Source organism: Hyposmocoma kahamanoa, unplaced genomic scaffold (genome assembly GCF_003589595.1).
Source record: "Hyposmocoma kahamanoa isolate Upper Pololo Valley unplaced genomic scaffold, ASM358959v1 91, whole genome shotgun sequence".
NCBI lineage: Eukaryota > Metazoa > Arthropoda > Insecta > Lepidoptera > Cosmopterigidae > Hyposmocoma > Hyposmocoma kahamanoa.
In genome coordinates, this window is record NW_020654684.1 from 2,119,375 (window position 1) to 2,136,676 (window position 17,302).

A 17,302-nucleotide genomic window follows, 5' to 3' on the forward strand; every position below is an offset into this window, starting at 1 on the left:
CCATGACAGATGCACTGCATGTCTGAAGTCGTGATTCCCTACGAGCATTAAAAATTTTGTCTGCAGCATCTGCTGCAGACGATGTGAACACTACTCGTGTGGCACCCGGTGCGTGGAAATCAGAGCGTTGTGACTACTTGTGAAAACGCTACCGCTCTTACATACAGCAGGAACGCGTTCCAAAGAGTTTTGCGTGAAGGATGGACGGGTGCATGTTATAGTATATATACATAAAAAAAATAAAAAGTACGTTAAAATGTATATTTACCTATTTTATTTCGTAAAAACCGAAACTGAATTACAGTGTAACGCAAAAAATAAGATTGTGAGAGTCTATGGTACCCATTATTCAAAATAAGTATTAATAAAAACAACACTAACGTTCGAAAATAATAGCCGAAGGGTTTTTTTTCCACCCTTTCTTCGCATTATTCGCGACTTAATCGTCGATTGAAGTATAATTCGGAAGAAAGGGGTAAATGGGCGAGATTGAAACGAGTCGCTTCATAAATATTTTAATGCAGCGCTACACTTGCGCTACCTTAGTTGATGGAATTTATTTAAATCGCGCCCCGTTTGTGAATTGACGTTTAGTCAATTTTGTTTTGAGGAACGATAGGTAAATGCCTGCTTCCATTGACTTACAATTATATGGACGTCGGGTCCGCGCTAAAAAGTGTCCGAACTTATAGGGCGTTAAAATCGTATACAGAGCGTCATTCACGCTTTAGTATTCGTTTGTTCGACTGACAGCGAAGCAAGCAAAATTAGACAGTACTGCGATGACATTACAATTTAAATTCAACGTTTTAGCTTTTTCATATTCCTTTACATGTCACTACGTTTAAATAGGTTGACTTGGTACATTTTTTTCGTGGTTTTTGTATTAGACCCGTCGTCCATTTATTTGTAAGTCAATGCCTGCTTCGCAATATTTGTTGAAAGAGTTGTATTTATTGTATTATATTTACTTCTTCCGGTTCATGAGCAGTTAGTAGGTAAGATCATTTATCCAAACAACTACATCAATTACCTACTGGCCCCAAACTAGGGAATTCCCTGTTCTATGAGTACCAGAGCAACTGAATTCACTTTGGGGTACATACCAAAATCAACCAACGCGGATGTCCCGGTCTCGATTCGCGGTCCGGGAGAAATATTTGTACATATATTTCGCTCCTGAGCTTGAATGTAATTTGTGGTTGTCTAATGGTCGTATTCTAGAACTGTAATCAATGCTCAAGTCAGGTTTGCACTGGAAACACAAGCACTGGAACTACGACCCTAATGGCAGGGACTAGAGTATGATATCAAGTGCTTTAAACCATACTCAAATCCTGACTTGAGCATTGAATAGAGTTCTAGAATACGACCCTTAGTGTGTCTCCATTGCAGCCGCGACACAAAAAGGATCCAATCCACAAAATTATCAAAAAATTAGTTATATGTACCAAACGGTTCCTAAAGTCTAACCTCTTAGATCAGCAAAAATCCAACATATAAATATAAATAAATATCTCTGGAGGTACAATAACATTATAAGTTTTGAAAATAAAACAACAGTGAGAAACATTTTTAAACTTCATACTGCCATATCTCGAAAGCGAGTGGATGTGTATTGGTTTTTGTTTAACTACGTCCAATTTGTATGAAAATAGAATATTCGCTTGTAGTTGTCGGTTGATTGTATCAAACACAAGACACGTTTTTTTTTAAATTCCATATTTGTACTAGATCAAAGTCTTGTTGCTATTGGCCTACATTTTGTCTTTGAAAGTATGTATAGTGTTGGTGAATTACATGTGTATGTGTGTGTGTTGAGAATATGTGTGAGATGACAAGTGCTTACTGAAAATAGTACTATATAATACTAATTTTATTTTATTTTTTTCTTTGGGAATTTGTCTGAGAGGAGTGTATACTAAAAATACTAATATTGTACTACTACTTAATACTATTCTTTTTTATCCGTTAGGGGGGTAACCTATCACAAACTCGAATTTCTTTTTTCCGAATTTCATTACTCCGAAAACGGCTCGAGCTTTTTTCATTAGTGCGATGACAGTTTTGGTATAAATTTGCAACACAGAAATGTCTTACACCAGAAGTATCGTTTGTCCGAAAACCTATTATAAGAATAATTATTACACAATACGTATTCTTTGGGCAGAAGTTTGTTTGGTCTAATCATGTTTGTTATACTGTTCGTTTAAGCGGCTACAACTCGACCAAACGATCTTGCATCTCGTTTACCATAATTTCTAAAGACGCTTTAATTTGACTAACTGTATTGTGTGATAAAATAACATATAAAGTATTAAAATAAGAAATAATATAACGAAAATGTACTACGGATATCGTTTTTTTTACGAAATAAAAATATTCAATTAGATACATTGGTCAAACGGTTTGTTGGGGAAATAAAAATCTGGAAACGACTAACTTGTCACTATGTCAAAATAGTGAAAGATTAAATGGTGTAATGAAAAAAACCGTAACGTGTTTTCGGACAAATGGAACAAAATCTATACAATAAAAGTCAAGGGTTTCGGAGAAACAAAATTCTGTAAATCATATTTCTAGCTTGTGATAGGTTGGGGGGCACCAAACGCTGCTCGCAACGTCCGCCTCCAAAAAGCATGCATCACTCGCGGCACAAGCGGGCATACATAAACGTGCTATTTCTTCCCAACATCATTTATTGCCGTTTGCACCCAAATTTCCGATCACTGAGGGAAATGTAACTGTTATTCCATATTGATCTCGTGCCTACTGCCAACTGGAGGTCGCCAGGGTATTGATTGCACCCGGGCGCTACATAGGCTAGCGCCGGCGCTAAAGCTTACACTCGACCCTATTGTCGCTAAAAAATTTTTAATTTTTTTTATTAATGTAAAGTTTTACTAAATTAAAATAAAAGTTTAAAAAACTCAATACACCACCTCTCGCAGAATGTATGCTAGAGACATCTGTGTGTTTGTCAAGACTCGCTCTCAACATTTTAGAATATGTGACGGAATTATTCAACGACAAACTCCAGTTAAAATTATGAACCAATTATGCCAACCTCGTCCCATAAAACAATTTATACGAATAACTGCTTCAACATGTGCATCAAAATTTACCAAATCACATTTAAATTACTACAAAGATTTTCTTTTAAACTACAATTGACAAGATGGCTTTTGACACATTGCTTCTATAGTAATAAAGAATATTTCGCTTTTACAAATACTAATTAACATTATATTAAAGTGCAGTTGCTTGCAGGTTGAATACATTGTACCTAAATTAATTTAAGATCTGTATATTTACTGTATTCTGGCATATAAACGTATTCTACTTAAAAAGTAAATGCGCATATGATCTCCATCTCACCTAATGGAAAGTGCCGTTGAGGTCGCCGATGGAACATACACACCTAAACAAAACCTATTCACTTTCGCCTTGAAAAGGCCCAGGCGTCGAGTATATAACCATACTCGATGGGCCCAGGTTATAACGTTCAGGGAATAAATCCACAGGCAATGAATTCCACTCCACAGCCGTTCGCCATATAAATGTGGAAGCGTAACGCTTTGTGCGAATCTTTGGAATATCCACAACATAGGAGTGGAACCAAAGCCTAGTTCCCCGGTGTGATGGAAAGGGGAAGATGGAATTAAATCGTGTAATTCCAACACACACTCTCCGTGATATAAAGTCAGAGAGACTGTATCTGTTCAACCGACCATTGTGACCATTACACTCATTGACTTACAATTATATGGACGTCGGGTCCGCGCTAAAAAGTGTCTGAACTTGTAAGGCGTTAAAATCGTATACAGAGCGTCAAACTCCGCTTTAGTCTTCATTGTTCGACTGACAGCGCGATACTGCGATGAGATTACAATTTAAATTCAACGTTTTAGCTTTTTCATATTCCTTTACATACGTTTAAATAGGTTAACTTGGGACATTTTTTTCGTGGTTTTTGTATTAGACCCGTCGTCCATTTATTTGTAAGTCAATGATTAAACTATTTTAATCTCATCTTGTAGCGTGTTCTGTAAAAATGTGTATCTAAATCTTCATACAGTCTTCCATTCACGACGCCCTAGCGTATTGGAGTTTTCATGTTATTATTAAGAGTCTATTCTACCTCAGCTCGAATACAATTTTTGCCCGTACTAATTATATAAATACGATTCATTTTTCTTGGGTCGAGCAGCTGGGATATTGGCTTTATTTCAGAATTTACTTTTTTACAATATTAAAGCCATTTGAAAAATGCGTATACTATACGACATCTTCTATTTAGTTCAGATGATTAAAAAAAACAATTGGACGTAGTTAACAGTCACTTTCGAGATGTGGCAGTTTAAATTTCAAAAGGGTTTCTCACTTTTGTTTTATATTCAAAACTTATAACGACATGTAACTCCTAAAATTGGATATTTTTTTGCTGATCTAAGAGGTTAGACTTTACACATATAACTCATTTTTTTGATAATTTTGTGGATTGGATCCTTTTTGCTTGACTACGTCCAATTGACAATATATTAAGTACCAATTTAATACAGCTGTTTTCTTGTAAAATTTCGAGGTAAGTTTGTGCTTATTCTTCACACTATGATAATCAAATGTGTATCCTCAGTTTTACCATATTTTTTCCATAGACATTTGAAGTTGTAAGCATTTTTAAGCATTAAGCTAATAAGCTCTTAAGCATTTTCTGCATTTTATTTCCCTTAGTAAATACTTTTTACCTACATTATTTTATATATTCACCACCGCACCACAAAAATACGTAAAGAAATTAATAATAACGTATCTAATTATCAGTAAATATTTAACTAAATTGTAAATCATAATTATTACCAATTAGTTATATTTTTCTCATACCTAATTTTGTGCCTCGTTTTGAAGTGCCAATATAACTTTACGGCGAGCAATTAAGTAACTTTTTCTTAATGCCCTTTCGCTCTACTTCCCCAGAAATACCTTTTAATAAGACATTGAAAACCAAATCCCGCAAATTGCTTCTTAGTTCCCGCAAAAGGCGCCGTTTGAAAAACCCCATTAACCTCTCCACCAAGAGGTCAAATTTCATTCCTCTAATGAATAATATTCTGGAACTGCGGCCGTATTTCTTAGGATTCTATAATAACATCTACTTGGTGCCTCGTTTGTAATAAAATATATCTGCAAGTAGGTACCTAAGTATAACAAAGATACGTATGAATAGAAATGGACGAGTGTTCTACGACACCGTATACATTCATTATGCAGATTAATACTTTTGATTTTTAGATTGACACTTGTTAGATTTAAACACAACATTGTGCGTATCTACTGCTACGTAACACCAGCAGTTCATTTGTTTTTATTTAAAACTAGTCTCAGAAATTGAACTCTGCTAAGACAAATCAATAAAGGTCTACTTGCCTAATATGGATCCCAGTTCACCATAAGGGTTACAACATTTAACGTCTATATTTAATCTAAGATTTGTTCCTGCTGTTCCATGCTGAGATGATAAATAATTATTTCACCTCACTAGCTTGGAAAGGCTTTCTTTCTCATTAGAAATCTGCGCGCAAAAGCGTTTTTCGCACGCTAGCATGGAAACGGTTTTTGAAATTCGAACTTGACGATGGACTGTGTGTTGCACCTAACTTTTTCTTTCGTTAACAAAACAAAAAGATAATAACACGTTCAACTACGCGCTTTGTCGTACATTAGTCATTTATGTAACAGAAATACGTTGGTATATTTTTTAGTCTTATTATTGTTGACATTAAATTGACAATGATAACTGATTGTGTTTATTAAATTATTTTAATTCGTCGAAGAACTAAAATAATTTAAATTGTCACCTAATCACACAAAATAAAAGTACAAGCAAGAATAAAAAGGATGAGGTGTAAATTCAGAATGCATCCGAAGATAAACTTTTTCTAATTAAATTTTTATTGAATTGATATTAATTTTTTTTTTTGTGAAAGTACTCCACTAAGTTTGTTATAATTATTAATACAAAGATCGAACACTCAGAAAAAATTCCTTCGATCCGGTCGGATTCGAACCGACGTCTTCTTGCATACCGTGCCAGACGCTATACCAACTAAGCCACGGAACGAACCAACAGACCTCACGAATTTTTTTTTCTATGTGCTTGCGTCGTGTCTTTGTATTTGGTTTTTCAACATCTTTTTAGTCGTAGCGCCATCTATGAGAAATCTATGAAAGATTTATCACCCAGTTAGTACCTTTACAGCTACCAGTCCTGGCGAGAGATGTCGCTATTCACTGTATTAATTAAATTTTTATTGAATTGATATTCAATTTTTTTTGTGAAATTACTCCACTGGTTTATATATTTATAAACTTTTTTTTTTCATTAATAAAGCTTATGTTTTATAGTTCAACTGTTTTTCTTTCATCTACCATTATTTCTCACAATAGTGAGGTGAAAAGTTGTGTGTTTCGCTCAGCAGCAAAGTTGTTTTCGCTTACTCAGGTTTCAATACAAACGCTCGCGTCAAACAACAACTTTGCAGCCTTGCATAACAAATAATTATTTGATACGAAAAATTATAGGTACGTATGTAAACTTTATTTCTTGCGTTATATTTTTTAATTTATTTTGACGCTTTCCCAAAAATTTTACTTTTGGAATTATCTACGCCGCTTTATATTGAGAGTGCGATGTTTACATACGTAAATGCATTAAAACGCGGTACTAAAATACCTATTAAATAGCTTTTTACAATGCAGAACAATTATTAAAACTTGTAATTATTTACACAAAAATCAAACGCAAAAAATCCATCGATCAGACCGATTTTTTTTTAAATTTCACAAATAATAAATGAAGAGTATGGTAGTAAAACATCGTAATATTCATTACACTCAATATTAAAACTTAATTTTAGCCACTGATATTTTACGGAAGAAAGCTGCCAACATTGTGCAGAAATCATTACTACCAAGTATTAAGTAGATAAGTAACTAAACCGATCCAAACGAGACTTAAGTGAGACTAATGTCCCGTATCTTAATAGGAATCTCGGGCTCATAATGTCCAACTCATCAGCATTTTCCGAAAATGCTCTTCTTAAGGACTATCAAACCACGCTTGCTGATACCGCCATTTTTTTAATAACTCTATTCAACGTGAATTCTTCCCTTCAATTATGGTTTCTGATTTAAATTAATTATTACCAGTAAATTTCGTTAAGGGGTAAATAACATTTTTGGAAAATATAGCTTTATTATATTTTATTAATAAATAAATATTGTATACATTACCTACATTATACTTTTTGTAAAACATGCCTAACATTATTATTAATATTCTTGTTATAGAGGTACAGGATCTAGAGTACGTCAAGCTTTACACTTAATCCAACTCTGTACCGCTTACGGTAAGAACGGTCCAAAGTATAGTAAAAATGAAAAGCTTGATGTGCTCTTGACTGTACCTGTTTCTAATGACAAAATAAATTTATAAACATTTTAACGTACGAATTAAAACTAAATCAAAATATCGTGTTTTGTATCAAATAAGTTTTTTTTTATTTTCATAATATTTCGCACCAGCGAAATGACGTAATATGACTTAGACTTAGCCATAACCAAAAATATCTTTTTCTACTTGTACTTTAATCTGTGAATTCTAATAAAATTTCAACCATATCTTAAAGGCGCCCTTTTTAGTTCTGTATCAATATGGTACAGGTACTAGCCACTGAGCTGAAAACATTAATGCCACTCAATTGTTATTTATTATACTTTCGTATTTATTTCGTTTTGAAATTATTATTTGTTTTATTTATACAACATGAAATAGCGTCAGCTAGCTGGTTACCGCGGCATCCTCTAGATTATAGCTGAAAATCCGCGGTTTGCTCCTGAGTAAACACCGACGCTGAGATATGACCTTTTTGCACTGGTACAGCACACATACATGGGTATCAGGCAGTGCTGCGGCTCTGCTTTTTTTTTTTATTATATCACATATTTCTCTTTTATTATGTGTCTGTAGATCCAAATAGACGTTTTATCTATCTATCATTTAACAGTTTTTTTTGTATTTATGTAACGCGATAACTCCCTAATTTTGTGAACCGATTTTGATAATCCCATTTAAATTTGAAGATAATATTCCACCTCTAAGGGTGGCAAACTAGGGGATGAATCCGTGAAGTTTACGTAGTAAGTATTGAATAGTGTGTGACAAGAACTGTCACACTGACGAACTGTCACTGTGTGGCACCAGTTCGAAAAGTTCCTAAGAGCACTCCCCATTATAAAGACGGTAGAACACACATAGAGAGCCAACGTCTCTCCGTAGGCTAAGGCGCTCCATACCGTCTGTGAGTTTGGGATCATCGATAATACGAACAGCCCTACGTTGCATGGAGTCAAGTGGGTCAAGCTGGTATTTTGCAGCTCCTGCCCACTCATCATAGTTCTGTGTGTGCCGAGTAATATGGACAATAGAATTGTGATTCAGAATTAAATAGAATGTCTTTATCTTATGGCTTATGGAATTATAATTGACAGATTAAAGTACCTACAGGAGTAGAAATAATACGATTTCGAATTAGGTCACTTTAATATTAAGGGTGCTGTCTTCATTCATGACAATCGAATACAATAATAATAGAGTCGACTGCAACGTTTAGTATAACATGTATAGGAATTGTGTCCATAACAGTTACAGTGTCGCCCTTAGACATAAAGTCGATAAATCCATGTGCCTGTAACTTCAAAACCGGAACACAGTAATGTACATATTACTGTTGGGCGACTGAAATAGGTAAATTGGCAATACTTCCCTGGACGAACTCTTTCACAAGGAGACTACAAATAAACTTGTGACGGTGTGACCTCCTTGATCGTCATCTTGATCTTTTTATTTAAATTTGTTATTTTATTCTCACACTCGTATTTAAATTCAAATTTTGAATTGTTCCATTCTTTGCCTCACATTTTGATTTTGTTTCGTTCCATCGACACTTCCTGCCCGATCGCGGTAGCGAACACAACTTCTTATCTTTTTGAACCTTTTGCTAGTTATATTTACACCGTTTACATTTTAAAGAACATAATATTGTTATTAAACCTGAATAAATACCTATAAAACTGGACTTTCAACTTTTGAACTACTAAACTTACTAAGTAAGTATGGAGGCCGCGGAGGCTACTACTACATTCCATCCAACAGGACATAACTCCACCAACAGCATCAGCCCCTCTACAAACTTTACAAATTAAAATTTAAAACCATGAGACATGTCAGGAATGTAACTAAAACGAACTAGGCTGTATGCTTAGAATAATAACGCATAGAATGATAGTTTCATATCAAACGAACTGTCACAAGTGAGGCAAAAACCAAATTCATGTAGGCGTAAGCAACTTGTAACTACGCTCGTCGGCACGCACACAAATATACAAATAATGATGCCATGGAATAACATTTCCCTCAAAAGTGGGGAAATTGTATCTTGCTTAACTCATCATTAAGTTAAAGGTGCCTACAGATTTGCCCGACATTGTCGATCAGGTGCCTACAGATGTGCTCGGTTTTGTCGATGAAAAACGAATATAGCACTTATATTTTGTAAATCCATGATGGCGGACACGATTTTTCAAAATATGCTATATGGGTATCCTTTTCGAGGTATTTGGGGATGCTCATTACGAATATGGCACTCATTTCTAAATCCAAGATGGCGGACACGAGTTTTGAAATAAATGCAATATGGGTATCATTTTCGAGGTACTTGGGGATGCTCATGACGAATATGGCACTCATTTCTACATCCAAGATGGCGGGCACGATTTTTCAAAAAAATGCAATATGGGTATCATTTTCGAGGTACTTGGGGGTGCTCATTACGAATATGGCACTCATTTCTAAATAAAAGATGGCGGGCACGATTTTTTCAAAAAAATGCTATGTGGGTATCATTTTCGAGGTATTTGGGGATGCTCAATGTGAATATGGCACTATTTGTAAATCCAAGATGGCGGGCACGATTTTTCAAATAATGGCAAGTTGGGTATCGTTTTCGAGGTATTTGGGGGTGCTCATTACGAATATTGCTTTTGTTTGAACTGTCGTGTTTGCCATCTTGGATTTAGAAATGAGTGCCATATTTGTATTGAACATTCCCAAACATCTCGAAAACGATACCCAACTTGCCATTATTCGAAAAATCGCGCCCGCATCTTGGATTTAGAAATAAGTGCCATATTCGAAACCTAAAACCGAAAATGCCATAAGCAAACATTAAAGAAAATAACTGTTAAAATAGATTAAAAAATCGCTTAAGAATGCTCCCCTTTTAAGAAAATAAAATATTTTAATATAAAATATTTCGCTTGAGTTACGAAAAGAAAGACATATAATAAGCTATCAAAGTTGTACTGGTGGTGCCAACACTATAGTAGAAACAAATATATAAGTACTGTAAATTTGTTGCAATATGTGCTCCAATTCAAATAAAATTAAAATAAATAATTATTCAATAAAGCATGAACGCAGAGCCGTTAAAAGTATTATAAAATAATTAAGTGTCCCAATCACTTACAGGAGTTAACGAAAACATTTAATGTTTATTAAAGTAAATATTAGTTCAAGATGCGCAAATAAATCTAAATTACAGGCACCAATAAAATTTACGTAATATAATTATTTTGACACAGAATAGCAAAATGGGGAGAAAAAAAATTCGTTACTTTGCAACACTTTCGTATCTTGTTGCCGCGAAATTATTTTTCTGTTTTAGTGAATATTTACATAAAAATATGAGTTGAAACGCATTACTTACTTGTGGAATGCGATGTTAGTGTCTATTTTATGTTTGTCTGTTGTATTTTTACACCCATTTACCGCACATTTCGTCATTTTTAGCAAAAAATTTTGGAGCTGTTCGCGGTGCAATATGACCTTGAGCACTAACAGCCCGCGCGCTCCTGGGACGCGTTTGGAACCCTCTAACTTGCCTCACTTAGCGTGTGCGGGCTAGGTTTCTATGCGTTATTATTCTAAGGCTGTATGTATATACTCCAAAAGTACATTTTTCAAAAGCTCAAAAAACACTAAAATCACATAGATAAAAGGAAGTGAAATTGTAAACGACGGTGGAAAATGGCGGGATTTTGTATATATATTTAGATATAATTGTGTCTTTTTAATTTCTAGTTTAAGTATATTATGTTTTGAGTTTCTAAATTATTTACATTATTTATTATCTTTTTAAGCTGATTGCTCTATAGCCAATGCTCAATAAATAAATAAAAATAAACGGCGAGAACCACAAAAAAATGGCAATATTTTAGTTACAATTCCTACACAAATATTTAGTTTAAGTTTAATACGTTATGAATTTCTTAATTTTATTTGTTACCTGTTAAACCGATGGTTCTATTAAAGCCAATGCTCACTAAATACATAATCTCCATCACTCGTACTTCCAACAAAAGTTACCAAAGTGACATCAATGGATGCGCAAATAATAATTACGCTTTCAAGTGGTTTAATTCCGTACTTGTTGACTAGTGCATAGATATTGTTGCTATCGACAGTTTTTTATTCTTTCGCAAAGTGAATAAATTACGAAGAGTGGTTTGAGCACAAACATATTATTATATATGTATAACAACAACACAGATACCTCCATTTATAGGTGTTTTATTTAGGTATTTTTCAATACTGAGTATCGCCACGTTACGATTATGCGATTATTCCCCAAAAGCTTGATTTTAGAATTTGGTTAACATTCCAATATTTCCACACGTGGTGAAAAAAGACCTGTCACTGGGTGGAATAAATATGCGCGGGAAGCTCATGAAGAGGCCCGGATTAAATTTCAAAACTGGTTATTTCACAACAAACCAACTAATGGTACAATGTGGGATGACACGAGTGACAGTAGGAAAAAATTCAAAAGCCAAGAACAGATTAGGATGGATATTGTTGCCACCCGTTGTGAGTCCAAAAACTTTAGCCAATTCTGGAGAGCAACAAATAGGTTAAATGTTAGGCCGGGCACTATGAGCGTGGGTAGTTCTACTGATAGCAGGGAGATCGCAAATCTATTCAAAGATCACTTTAAAGTGTCCTCAACACTGGGCTCGGTGGATCGGATGATCGATGATGCCAGATGGAGAGGGCGATATTTCGAACGTGGGTAATTATAGACCGATATCATTGGCAACGGTGATGGTTAAGGTGTTGGACAGTCTGCTGGACATTAGTTTGGATCAATTTATCAATCTACATGATGCTCAATTTGGGTTTCGGCCTAAATTGTCTACCGAGAGCGACATCTTGTATCTTAAGCAGACTGTGCAATATTTATTATTCTTACAGGGGATCCCAGTACACGCATGCTTCCTAGACCTTTCGAAGGCATTCGATCTTGTGCGTTACGACTTTATCTGGGTAAAATTGAGGGAGCTGGCGTTCCGGAGGCAGCTGGATAGATGAAGTAGCTGTCAACAATTTGAGTTACGTAGACGATATGGTGCTACTGGGTCCTGCGGCGGGCTCTATCAGACATCTACTTGATATTTGCGCAAAGTACTGTGGTGATCATTGCTTGATTTATAACGCGTTCTTCGCGAGTACATGATCTTTGACGCCCGAGGACGTCATATGAAATATGAACCTGTCATCAAATTAAATAATATACCTCTTAGACGAGTGAAACTTTTTAAATATCTATGGCATTAAGTTTCCCAGGACCTCAAAGATCATGCCGACATTGAGCGAGAACGTAGGGCGCTAGCGGCTAGGTGCAATATGCTGGCCCACAGGTTCACGTGTTGTAGTAGCGAGGCCAAGATAACGTTATTTAAAGCTTACTGCCAAACGTTCAACACGGGCGCCCTGTGGACCAGATATTCTAGAAAAATAATGGACACTTTCCGTGTACAGTACAACAACGGCTTCAGTGTGCTTTTGGGGCTGCCGCGTCATTGTAGTGCATCTGGCAGATGCGCGGACTGATGACTTTCATGCCATGATGAGAAAGAAGACAGCATCCATACTGCATAGAACACGCGGCAGTGCCAACAGCATTCTGAAAATATTTATTTGTAAAACAGCGGAACCCATGCTTGAGCATTTTGTTGGCATAGTGGTACAGCAACCCACCCAGTTTTTTAATTAAATTAAAATGTAGACCAAGCGGGAGAGGGGGGCAATTTTTATTTTCTTTTATTTAATTTTAATGTTTAATTTCCATTTAAAATGTTTTCTGTAATTTTACTTAATATTTCCATTTTTAGTTTTTAAAGTTAAATTTTTTCAATTTTAACTTTAAATTTTATAATTTTCATTTTGATTGTATTTTATTTTATTACATTTATAAATATTGAATTGTAAACTAACATAATACCTAAGGTTTCTGTAAAACTGACAAGTGGACCTATGTTGTCTTAAATAAAAAACTATTATTATTATTATCTATTTTTCCGAGGAATATAGTGACATTTCAATGCACAAATAATTTTGTGAACAAAGAAAGACGTCAGCTGAAATATAAATCTGAAAGTGCCTGAAACTAAGTACCTATGTAGGAAGATGCGTGAAAAAAAATTGAGATTGTTACATGTTTTGATGGCGCTGAAAAGGCGCTGAATCGAAATATGAAACTCAAAAAATAGAGCAAAACGTTATTGTCCACATACATAGTCTCATTATTTCGTAGGACCGACGACATTAATGCGGCTTTCCGGATTAGAGATCATTGAATTAGAAAATAATTTAAGATATTTAATACGGTGTATTATCGTAATACAATAAAATTAATTAAAATTTATTACATAGTACATACTATGTAGTACTATTCGTTATTTTTTTATCTCAATCGGCAAAACAGTCGGCGAACCTAATAAGAGCCATCTTTGAAGAATAAATTGGACTAACTTACAACATAGTAGGTGTTGTTAGCACTAAACTGGCGGGCAATATTACATTTTTTAAGTGCCAGTTCTTTATTCGTAGTTTTAATTTTACTAGCAATTTTACCAGAATAAACATTTATCATAAATTGTTTCATGTGTAAATAGAGCAACTGTTTTCAATTATTCATTTTATTACTGTGTAATTTCATGATAAAATTCTACGATAGGTGTGACATCTATCAACGTACTTAGGAAAAATATGCTGCCATCTATACACTCTTATTCTAAACTATTTAGTAGTTCACATTTTTTCCGTGGCGCTCACAACCCAAACAATGAATTCCAACATGGTGGCAATGTGCTACACAGTTTGAAAATGCAGGTCGTGTCATGCTTTGAAAAAAATCATTTTATACGCGAATTTCGTGGAAAATGTCGGACCCTAAACGTGCTACGCTTATAACAGTGGGTGCTTCTAAAAGTGAAAAGAGTAAAGTGCATAAAACAGTGAGATTAACTATAAATTTAGATGAAAGCAACGAAAGTAAATATCCGGAGCTGAATTACAAGGAACTAATCATAGCAGAAGAGGTAAGTTATAACAGAAAATCATAGCAATTTACGCAACCATGCTGGTTTTCCAGCTCTTTGTAGTGTAAGGAATCTGTTAGATTTTGTTTATAGTGTTCAGGTCCACGACTAGCTTTCTATCGCCTGTTTGCAACGAGCCCAGCAGAGATCATTATAAGATTCTTTTTGCTTACGTTACACGGATTTGTATTAGGTCTGTAATGTGAATTTGCGTCCACGGACTGTGCGAGAATCCCAGATATCGGTCGCCATGTTTGCAACAATCTTTGGGATACCGTTGTCAACCTAGGGCATGAAATCCGAGCGCAATGTTTTGGTTGTTGAACCCTCTGATTATTATTGTTTTTGCACTAAAATATATCAATTTATGTATTGAAATGTTGTAAGGAATATCATTGATAATGTATGCTGACGAATGCAATAATCTGTGAATAGGTAATTTGAATTGAAAGTCGATTGTATGACCTAGGTTAACTAACCTACGTAGACTCAACCGTTTCCGGTAAACGTAATTTTTAGGTTACTTTCTAACTCTGAATCTATTCGGTTTTCAATAAATTACCAACATCTGCCTTTAATTTGCGTAGGTATATAAGCGCCATATGTTTATTGTACATAACAAAATAGGTAGATGTTAAACGTGTGCAATGTGCATATAGATTAACTTCGACTATTGTTGCACTGCTCTAACTTGTTTTAGAGGTGATTATTTTGCGATTATGAAAGGATTATTGCTTTATGAATTATTGTATAATGCGTGTTTTTCGGTTAGGTGTTTGTTTGCTAAGTAAACGGGCAGCGATGCCAAAATGCTTTCGCTTGCAACACGCAGCTGTTGGCAGACTTTGCGACCTTTGTTGCTGCAAGCTTTTTTGTATCTGTGCTCTCCTCTTTTATCGATTTCGTCGTGCATAAAAGCACATAACATATATTATATTGAGGTTATATACTTTGCGTACGGGTTATTGCCTTTGTATGTGTGTGTGCGTGACATATAAGTGTTTGTGGACACACTATTCAACATTTATGTATTTTCTTGTCGCGCGACGTAGGCATTTATTGAGTTTGGAGCTGTTTATCTTTTATTTATGCGCTAGGGCCGCGTATTTATAGTTGCAGGTACGAAAAGCCATGTTTGTGAAATGGTTTACCAGTTTGGTTCGCTTTGTCTTGCTGATAGTAAAGACGTAGAACGGTATTATATTATCATTTTATCGGCGAGACGTGAAATAAATATCCATATAGCCAAATGTTTATTGTTGATTAGATATGGTTCATATTCTATTTATTGTAAATGAATAATACAATGTGAGCACTTTTAAAATATGTTAATTGCCAATAAATAATAATATTTTTTTTCCCTCAATAGCCATTATAATTACGAACACTGACTTTATACCTTTTGGACATCTGTCAAGGTCGACTTTGCCTTGGATGACGACCGATAACGGATGACGCGGTCTACTATACCTTGTTTTGTTCAATTCGACATCTGCTGGTAAAGTCGAAAATCGCGCGTGACACGATTATTCGCATGACATTGTCATGGGGAGGGGTGAATGATGAATGGACATTTACGTATCTAGCAATAAAGCGTGCAATTCTCGCTTTTATTGTGGTCAACCGTTGTGTAGAGATTGTAGGTACCTACTTTATAGGAAAAGCTTAGGCTGATTAGGGGGGTAGTTAAATTTTGTCTTTAATTCACTTCTAGGAACACATGTTTTCCGGTCTGAGGGGGTTGGGACCATCGAAACCAAGGAAATCTTTCAATTGTGTTACTCATGGCTCCGAGTTGTAATAAATAACAATGCAGTGTCATAAATGATTTGAATAAGCCACTGTAATAATTATAGTAATATACATAAGTATACACAGAATTCTAGGATTTTGATTATTAACAGAACTGATAATGGCCGGAAGCTATGTCAAAATATTTATGCATGTTTACACTGGAATGGAATCTTTATCTATTAGATAATTAGTTTGATCTGATATTTGTTGTCTACAGCTGATAGAATCTTTTTCTCAATTACAAAGATAAATATTGAGATTCAAAATGATCTCACCTTTTACCATGGCGATAAACAACATGTACTGCTTCATAGTACCTATTTCTCATTATGTTAGGCAGGTAAGTTTTTGCCCTCATCTAATTGTCTACTGAACCTAGGCTAGCACACTTAAATACAAATGTTTCTTTCTTGAAATCGTCAATTTTATTAACACTACTACAGACATTTACAGACGGCAGCACATCAAGCTGTATATCGATGGATTTTATTCTGTTACACTAAAGGCATTATTTTGAGAAAGGTATATGCCTGGATGTGTTGTTTGTTGATTGTACATTGGCCTCAAAAATCTGGAGGAAAAACACTAGGGTTGCTTTATTAAATACACATGTTTTCAAATATAGGTGGAAGCAATATAATAGATCTAAACAAATCAATCTCTTCGACTTGTCGTATTGTTGCTTGTAAAACATCATCATTCAAAAGTAATTTTGAGTAATAAAAAAATTTAAAGGAGATTGGAAGAACTGCCTATGATATTATTGTATACAAGATTTTTTTAAGTTGGTAATATATGTGTTCTATTTCGATACCTTCATGTAAGTTGATGTAAGTCAAAAGTTTTTTTGCTTTTTAATATAAAATATATTAAATAATAAAAAATAATATTTCTTTTTTTTATATAAGTTATAGGTTCCAAGTTTGAAAGTAAACATAACACTAAGTGATTTCTTTCCTTTTAAATATGGAACCTATAACATACACTAAGAAGGATCATATTAAAGTTA

General features: G+C 34.7%; 1 protein-coding gene across 1 annotated transcript in view; it reads left to right on the forward strand.

Moving 5' to 3' along the window:
• Nucleotides 1–14,340: 14,340 nt before the first annotated feature.
• Nucleotides 14,341–17,302, forward strand: part of LOC113236297 — a 40,426-nt gene continuing 37,464 nt past the window's right edge. The window contains exon 1 of the mRNA XM_026472308.1: nt 14,341–14,499. Coding sequence (XP_026328093.1) covers nt 14,341–14,499 — 159 coding nt within the window. The remainder of the gene's footprint in view (nt 14,500–17,302) is intronic.